Source organism: Labrus mixtus, unplaced genomic scaffold, assembly GCF_963584025.1.
Source record: "Labrus mixtus unplaced genomic scaffold, fLabMix1.1 SCAFFOLD_186, whole genome shotgun sequence".
NCBI lineage: Eukaryota > Metazoa > Chordata > Actinopteri > Labriformes > Labridae > Labrus > Labrus mixtus.
Window position 1 is genome coordinate 18,249 of NW_026870239.1, and position 9,252 is coordinate 27,500.

A 9,252-nucleotide genomic window follows, 5' to 3' on the forward strand; every position below is an offset into this window, starting at 1 on the left:
GATAGTTAGCCTGTACATAGATGTTTGTTATGATAGTTAGTCTGTCAACAGATGTTTGTTATGATAGTTAGTCTGTCAACAGATGTTTGTTATGATAGTTAGTCTGTCAACAGATGTTTGTTATGATAGTTAGTCTGTACATAGATGTTTGTTATGATAGTTAGTCTGTCAACAGATGTTTGTTATGATAGTTAGCCTGTCAACAGATGTTTGTTATGATAGTTAGTCTGTCAACAGATGTTTGTTATGATAGTTAGCCTGTACATAGATGTTTGTTATGATAGTTAGCCTGTCAACAGATGTTTGTTATGATAGTTAGTCTGTCAACAGATGTTTGTTATGATAGTTAGTCTGTCAACAGATGTTTGTTATGATAGTTAGCCTGTCAACAGATGTTTGTTATGATAGTTAGTCTGTCAACAGATGTTTGTTATGATAGTTAGCCTGTACATAGATGTTTGTTATGATAGTTAGCCTGTCAACAGATGTTTGTTATGATAGTTAGTCTGTCAACAGATGTTTGTTATGATAGTTAGCCTGTCAACAGATGTTTGTTATGATAGTTAGTCTGTCAACAGATGTTTGTTATGATAGTTAGCCTGTACATAGATGTTTGTTATGATAGTTAGCCTGTCAACAGATGTTTGTTATGATAGTTAGTCTGTCAACAGATGTTTGTTATGATAGTTAGCCTGTACATAGATGTTTGTTATGATAGTTAGCCTGTCAACATGAAGATGATTTTTAATAAATCTGAATTCAGTCAGTTTAAGGACAAAGATAGGTGAAAGACTTTTTCTTTGATAGAAACTCTTTAATGTGCTAAGAATCATATTTACTATGACGTTTATTTGTTGACAGATTACTGAAGGGTTTTGTTTGAGAGTCTATCGTGGCCACATCCCCCACGCCAGCCCTGGCAGGATGAGTGCGATGAGGACCGAGGAGAACAGGTTGACCGCGTTGTTGTCTAAGATCGGTTTCCCGCAGATCCGCCGAGTCGTGGCAGACTGGTAACCAACGACCTTCCCGATGCTGGAGTCAAAGCCTGAAGACAGAAACAATGTTCTAATGTTACAATTCACTTAGCAGACGCTTTAATCCAAAGCGACGTACATCAGAGAGTAAGTACAACACTAATCCATTTATACACCACCACCAAAGCAGCAGGAGCAATGCATATATAATGTTCATGAATAATTGTTAACTCATAATAAGACTGTTTCAAATTATAAACAAAGTTTTTCAATATATGAACTGTACAAAGAACCGGTCATACTCATTTAATGTTTTTCTTTTAATTAACATGCTAATTTCTTTAATGTAACATTTTGATTTCTTGAAAAACTGAGTGTATGTAGTATGTAGCACCTGAGTGTTTCAGTGTTATTATTGCAGATTAACAACCACAGGGAGGATTTATTAAAGTGCAGCTGAAACAAGAAGGTTAAAGATAAGAAAGGAAATTCAAATAACATCAGAATGAGTTAGTGAGCCGATGGAACTAAAGTCACATAAAATAAACCTGCAGCTAAATGTGGCTGAGCTTCATAAGAGGGTTAACCCGACTGTTCAATACGACAGTTTGAAACTGTTCGATTGGAGCGATATAAAGACTTCCTGTAAGGGAAACCTATGTCAGAGACTCGTTCCTACCTGAATACTGCATGTGAGCTCCCAGGAAAGAGTCCAGCATGGACCCAAGCAGACCAGCCAAGCCACCATATACCATGATTGGCCACTGGGGGTCGGCCAGGTGCAGGTCGCTGACAAACAAAAGCTGTGTCAAAAAGTACGCCGCGCCCACAGAGACACCACCGAGGAAGCTGGCGGCCAACCCGACGGGAGTAACTCCTCCGTTTGTTCCTGAAGGAGCACAAAGACAGACAGAAAGTGAGGCCCTCAAAATAAACAAACGCTGCTTTATACGTCCGAGCAGCGAGGACAACAAACGCAGTGTAACTAATCACATTTCAGCTTCCTAGAAGAGTGACCTTTAACGGAGAGAAAGCTGATTTGTTCTGATTCATCAATGATTTAGTGCTCGCAAACACAAACACAGACAAACACAGACACACACACAGACAGACACAGACAAACACAGACACACACAGACACACACAGACACACACACACAGACACACACACACAGACACAGACACACACACACACACAGACACACACACACACACACACAGACACAGACACACACACAAACACAGACAGACACAGACAGACACACAGAGACACACACACAGACACAGACAAACACACACAAACACACACAGACACACACACAAACACACACAGACACAGACAGACACACAGAGACACACACACAGACACAGACACACACACAAACACAGACAAACACACACACACAGACACAGACACACACACAAACACACACAGACACACACACAAACACACACACACACAGACAGACACACACAGACACAGACAAACACACACACACAGACACAGACACACACACAAACACACACAGACACAGACACACACACACACAGACACAGACACACACACAAACACAGACAAACACACGCACACACAGACAGACACACACAGACACAGACAAACACACACACACACACAGACACACACAGACAGACACAGACACACACAGACACACACACAGACACACACACACACACAGACACACACACAGACACACACACAGACACACACAGACACAGACACACACACACAGACACACACACACACACACACAGACACAGACAGACAAACACAGACACACACAGACACACACACACAGACACACACAGACACACACACACAGACACACACACAGACAAACACAGACACACACAGACAGACACAGACACACACACACAGACACACACACAGACAAACACAGACACACACAGACAGACACAGACACACACACACAGACACACACAGACAAACACAGACACACACACACACACAGACAGACACACACACACACAGACAGACACACACACTCACACAGACAAACACAGACACACACACACAGACACACACAGACAAACACAGACACACACAGACAGACACACACACACACACACAGACAAACACAGACAGACACAGACACACACACACAGACAGACAAACACAGACAGACACAGACACACACACACAGACAGACAGACACACACACTCACACAGACACACACAGACACACACAGACAGACACACACAGACACAGACACACACACAGACAGACAGACACACACACTCACACAGACAGACACAGACACAGACACACACACACACACACACAGACAAACACAGACAGACACAGACACAGACACACACACACAGACACACACACACAGACAGACACACACACACAGACACACACACACAGACACACACAGACAGACACACACAGACACAGACACACACACACAGACACACACACACAGACAGACACACACACACAGACACACACAGACACACACAGACAGACACACACAGACACAGACACACACACACACACACAGACAGACAGACACACACACTCACACAGACAAACACAGACAGACACAGACACACACACAGACAAACACAGACACACACACAGACACACACACACACAGACACAGACAGACAGACACAGACACACACAGACACAGACACACACACACACACACACAGACAGACACACACAGACAGACACAGACAGACAGACACAGACACACACAGACACAGACACACACACACACACACACACACACACACACAGACAGACACACACAGACAGACACACACAGACAGACACAGACAGACAGACACACACAGACACAGACAAACACAGCGTCTGTTTACGTACATCATCTGTAGATTCTCTGTAAGCTAAACTCATCGAAGGCCAAGTCAGAAAACCAGAGGTTTCCAACATTACTACACCCCATCACCTCCTAATAACAATAAAGTGTGTTATACGATATGTTTGAAGATAGGGGTTAACGTACAGAACATGAACATCAATCATTTCCTCTTTGGAGGTGTTCTCACGGTGTGTGTTTGTAAGCCTTCTTTATCAAACAGGACGACGACGAGGTTGGTGCGTCTCTGTGCTATCAGACGTCTTCAAGACTCTCGACCATTTGAATATTACAAGTATGACAGTAAAGCTGCTCTCTCAACGCATCGATCAAAAACACTACATGTTACACGTCTGTGTCACTGTCGTCTAAAACTTAGATCCACATCACAAGCTGGAAGATGGAGGAGGAATAAGGAGGGAAAGGTTTTGCGTCTTACCTGCTGGGACTTCTTGCCAGGTAGTGATGAGTCTGGGCTGTGATTGGCTGAGAACAGGCCCCACCTCAGACGCCCAGGTGTCCCCAGTGCTGCATGCAAGCGCTCCCAGCAGAGACAGACACATCCAGGAGGCCGAGTACTGCTTGCTGAAGTCTATGGGCATCTCACCTGGACCCACCTGGAAACACAGACATGCCAATAACAGAACTTTGAACATTCTTCTTCACGTGTGAAACACAAAGATAATCACGTGACCTGTGTGTGTTTTTACCTCGATCATGTAAAGCAGTGCCAGCTCTGCAGGAACTCCTCCGTTACAGAACACCTGAACCCAGTTCCTCTGACCACCTTCACAAAAAAACACACTTTAGTTCATGTAAAGATTCAGGTAGATTTAAAGACAAACAACACTTTCCCTACTCGTCACCTTCTTTGTAGTCAGCGTCTATCTTCTTCTTCTGCACTCCTCCCCAGCGGGTGAGTCTGGAGGAGGTGATGAAGAAGGCCAACAGTGAGGAGAAGAAGCTGAAGTTTGCCATCGTCAACACAAACCCCACCAGAAAAGCTGAGAGGAGAAATAACAGAAACAGTCTCAGACCTGCACCATCTTTTCCCCCCATGTGGTCACAGAAACAGTCTCAGACCTGCACCATCTTTTCCCCCCATGTGGTCACAGAAACAGTCTCAGACCTGCACCATCTTTTCCCCCCATGTGGTCACAGAAACAGTCTCAGACCTGCACCATCTTTTCCCCCCATGTGGTCACAGAAACAGTCTCAGACCTGCACCATCTTTTCCCCCCATGTGGTCACAGAAACAGTCTCAGACCTGCACCATCTTTTCCCCCCATGTGGTCACAGAAACAGTCTCAGACCTGCACCATCTTAAGTAAGTTTGATTCTAAACAACAGATGACATCTCTGATCTCTGGATCCTTTTTTATTACATCAAATAAAAACAAGTGACGAGAATCTTTCATTCACGACAAACACTGAGGACGACGACGACAACAACAACGACAACAACAACAAGGACGACAACACAACAACAACGACAACAACAAGGACGACAACAACAACAATGACAACAATGACGAAGACAACAACGACAACAACAACAAGGACGACAACACAACAACAACAAGGACGACAACAACAATGACGACAACAACAACAACAAGGACGACAACACAACAATAACAACACAACAACAACGACAACAAAAAGGACGACAACAACAACAACAATGACAACAACAACAACGACAACAACAACGGCAACACAACAACAACGACAACACAAAAAAACCGACAACAACAAGGACGACAACAACAACAACAATGACAACGGCAACAACGACAACAACAACAAGGACGACAACAACGACAACACAACAACGACAACAACAAGGACGACAACAACAACAACGATGATGACAACAAGGACGACAACAACAACACAACAACAACAACGACGACAACAATGGCAACAACGTCGACAACGACAACACAACAACAACGACAACAACGACGACAACGACAACGACAACGACACTGAGGACAACGACAACAACAAGGACGACAACACAACAACAACAACAACGACAACAACAACGATGACAACACAACACAACGACGACAACACAACAACAACGACAACAACAAGGACGACAACAACAACAACAATGACAACAACAACAACAACGACAACAACGACGACAACAACGAAGACAACAATGGCAACAACGACGACAACAACACCACAACGACGACAACAATGGCAACAACGCCGACAACGACAACAGCTCCGGGTCATTATTCACATGAGCTCTGTTCAGAGACCCTGTGACTTCAATCTGAAGATACTGGGTCATCTCACGGATAAAAAAAACTTCTATGAACCAAAAATCCCCAAAATGTCGCCGTAACGTCAAAGTAAAAGACAAACGTCTCGGGGAAGTTAAACGACGTCAACAGTGAAAAAGTCAAACGTCTGGTAAAAGTCCTCAGACTCTTCCAGATGAAGATAAGAACAAACTGACCTCCTTCTCTACGTTTACATTCTACGTTAAAGTGACGTTAGCCTGGAGCTAGCTCACGTTGCTATCTGAATGTTATAACCCTGTTCATGTGTATTATGGTCATTGCAGCTTCGTCTCCCTGCAGAAGAACAGGAAGTGACATTGACCTGTAACTCTGTTTCTAACAGCATCTAAAGGCTTAGTTTGACTGAATTCAGAGTCAGGGTCTGATGATGCTGACAGGTCAAACCAGTTAAAACAGAGCGACCCACAACCTGGAACAGATTTTATGGAAACCTTTGAAGTGGCTCATGGACGTAACGCAGCGTTCTCTCAGATGGTGTTTGTCGACCACGTGGCGTGAGAGCGAGCGTCTTTGATGTGGCTCTTCTTCCAAAGATGGAGGACTTCTCTCTCTGTCTCTCTCCCTCCTTCTCTCTCTTTCTCTCTCTCTCCCCCTCTCTCTCTCTCTCTCTCTCTGTCTCTCTCCCTCCTTCTCTCTCTTTCTCTCTCTCTCGCCCCCTCTCTCTGTCTCTCTCTCTCTCCCTCCTTCTCTCTCTCTCTCTCGCTGTCTCTCTCTCTCTCTCTCTCTCTCTCTCTGTCTCTTCCTCTCTCTCTCTCCTCTCTCCCTCCCTCCCTCCCTCTCTCTCAAATTCAAATGGCTTTATTGGCATGACGTTTGGGTTAAACATGTTGCCAAAGCAAAATATACAATACACATTATAATCATTATAATCATATCAGAAAAATACAATTACATAAAAGAGTAATGAAAATGATTTACAGATGAGTAAACACGTCTTATATTGTGACATGAAGAACCTTGAATATAAATAACTTCCATAGAACCGTCTCTCACTCGATGACATGCAGAGATATATTCTGCTGATATCTCTACAGCTCTCTTCTCCCAGAGTGATTCTCATCTGTTCCTCTTTAGGGAGGGATTTAGGGATTCCATCATTAAATCTGGGAAAGAAGGTGTCTCTAATGTTTTTATATTTGGGGCAGCTAGTGAAGAAATGAAGTTCAGTTTCCACCTGTCCTGTTCCACAGTGCACACACACTCTCTTAGATCTCTCTAACCAGTTTCTACAGCCAGTGTGTGATCACTGAGCCTGTATTTAGTCACTGTTTGTCTTTTAAGAGCTTATTTTATTTCTCTTAAATATTCCCTGTCCAGTAAACTATAGCATTCTAATCTATGTATTGTTTGGGTTTCTAATTTCCACTGATTCATATATTTCTGTTTATTATCTTTGTCTGTTTGTTGAATTTGTGAGTTGCTTTGATATGTGGATTATGTGTGGTGTTTCTATCAGTGATCAGAGAGTGTGTGTGTTCTAAATAAGCTCTGTGTTGCTGTGACTCGGACTCGATCAGGTGGTTCATGAACTTCATCCTTCTTTTTTTAATGTGGATCAGTAGAGGGAACTGGCCCAGCTCGGCTCTGCAGCCGTGGTTTGGACAGTTTCTGTGGACTCGTAATATGTTTTTACAAAACTCCAGATGGACTCTTTCCACTGGGTTTGAGTCCCAGAGCTGCTCTTTGATTAATGGGCCCCAGACTTCACTTCCGTATAACAGAATTGGTTCAATCACACTTTTGAAAATTTTGATCCAAATCCTTATTGGGGGGTTGAATTTGAACAAGTTTGTTCTTATGCTGTAATAAGTCCTACGAGCTTTATCAAAATGTCCTGATGCAGTGACCACTAGGCCCAGGTACGTGTACTCCATTGTGTGGTTTAATAATGTATCTCCCAATTTAAACAGATATTTTTGGCTTTGTGATCTTGCTTTCTTTTGAAATATCATGACTTTAGTTTTTTCTAGATTCACACTGATGTTCCAGTTTTCACAGTACTGATGGAGGATGTTTAGAAGCTCTTGTAGACCTTGTTCTGTTTGTGATAACAGTAACAAATCATCTGCATAGAAAAGACACTTCACGTCTCGTCCCTGTAAGTCCAGTCCTGAGGCAGGACAGTCGTCCAGTAGTTTGACTAAATGGTCGATATAAATGATGAACAGTGACAGCTAACCCACCATTTTGGAGCAGCTGATAGAAAAGGCCGTTGTGCCAAATGGAATGAAAAGCTTTCCTGAAATCTACAAAGCAAGCGAAGATTTTCCCTTTCTTCTTCTGCTGTACATGTTTGTGGATGAGAGTCTGGAGAGTGAAGATGTGGACTGTTGTTCTGTGTTTGGGGAGAAAGACAATTTGGGATTTACTTAGAATGTCACCTTCAGTCAGGTAGGACAGGATTCTTGAATTTAATATACTACAGAACAGTTTCCCCAGATTGGAACTGACACAGACTCTATAATTATTGGGATTCAGTTTATCTCCATTTTTAAAAATAGGAGTAATCAGACCCTTGTTCCAAATATCAGGATATACACCACTTTTTAAAACTAAATTAAATAATTGAAGCACAGCTGCTGCCATGTTTTAACATCTCGGCTCTGACACCATCGATACCACACGCCTTTCCATTCTTCAGGTTAGACATTTTGTCCTGTAGCTCTTCCATTGTAATCGGACTGTCCAAAGTATTTTGATTATCTTTAATTACATTTTCTAATGATTTTAATTTGTCTATTGTGGTGATCTGATGTGTGTTTAAACCAAATTGTTCTTGACTTTGATATAAAGTAGAGAAGTAGCTTTTCCAAATGTCGCCGTTCTGAATGGCGATGTTGTTTTTATGTTTGCTTGGGTACATTTTTTTCCAAAGTTTCCAAAAACAGTTTTGGTCTATTGCCTTTTCGATTTTCATGAATTCATTGTCTGAGTTTTGAGTTTTCTTCTGATTGATTATCTTTTTGTATTGTTGAAGGGCGGTGTGGTATTCATGACGCAGTTCTTTGTTTTCAGGGTTAGGGTTAGGGTTAGGGTTCTTTGGCTGGTTTTTGGTTCCATTTGGTACTTGGTCTCTTCAT

The 9,252-nt window shown here is 42.7% G+C and overlaps 1 protein-coding gene across 2 annotated transcripts in view; it reads right to left on the reverse strand.

Annotated features, from left to right (window-relative positions):
• Positions 1–808: 808 nt before the first annotated feature.
• The window catches only part of tmem19 (transmembrane protein 19), a 22,471-nt gene continuing 14,027 nt past the window's right edge, over positions 809–9,252 (reverse strand). For both annotated transcript variants that reach the window (XM_061033998.1, XM_061033997.1), the window contains exons 4-8: positions 4,715–4,852; positions 4,559–4,635; positions 4,288–4,465; positions 1,657–1,866; positions 809–1,048 (exon numbers count right to left, since the gene is read on the reverse strand). In XM_061033998.1, the coding sequence (XP_060889981.1) occupies positions 888–1,048; positions 1,657–1,866; positions 4,288–4,465; positions 4,559–4,635; positions 4,715–4,852 (764 nt within the window). In that variant the 3' untranslated portion in view covers positions 809–887. The remainder of the gene's footprint in view (positions 1,049–1,656; positions 1,867–4,287; positions 4,466–4,558; positions 4,636–4,714; positions 4,853–9,252) is intronic.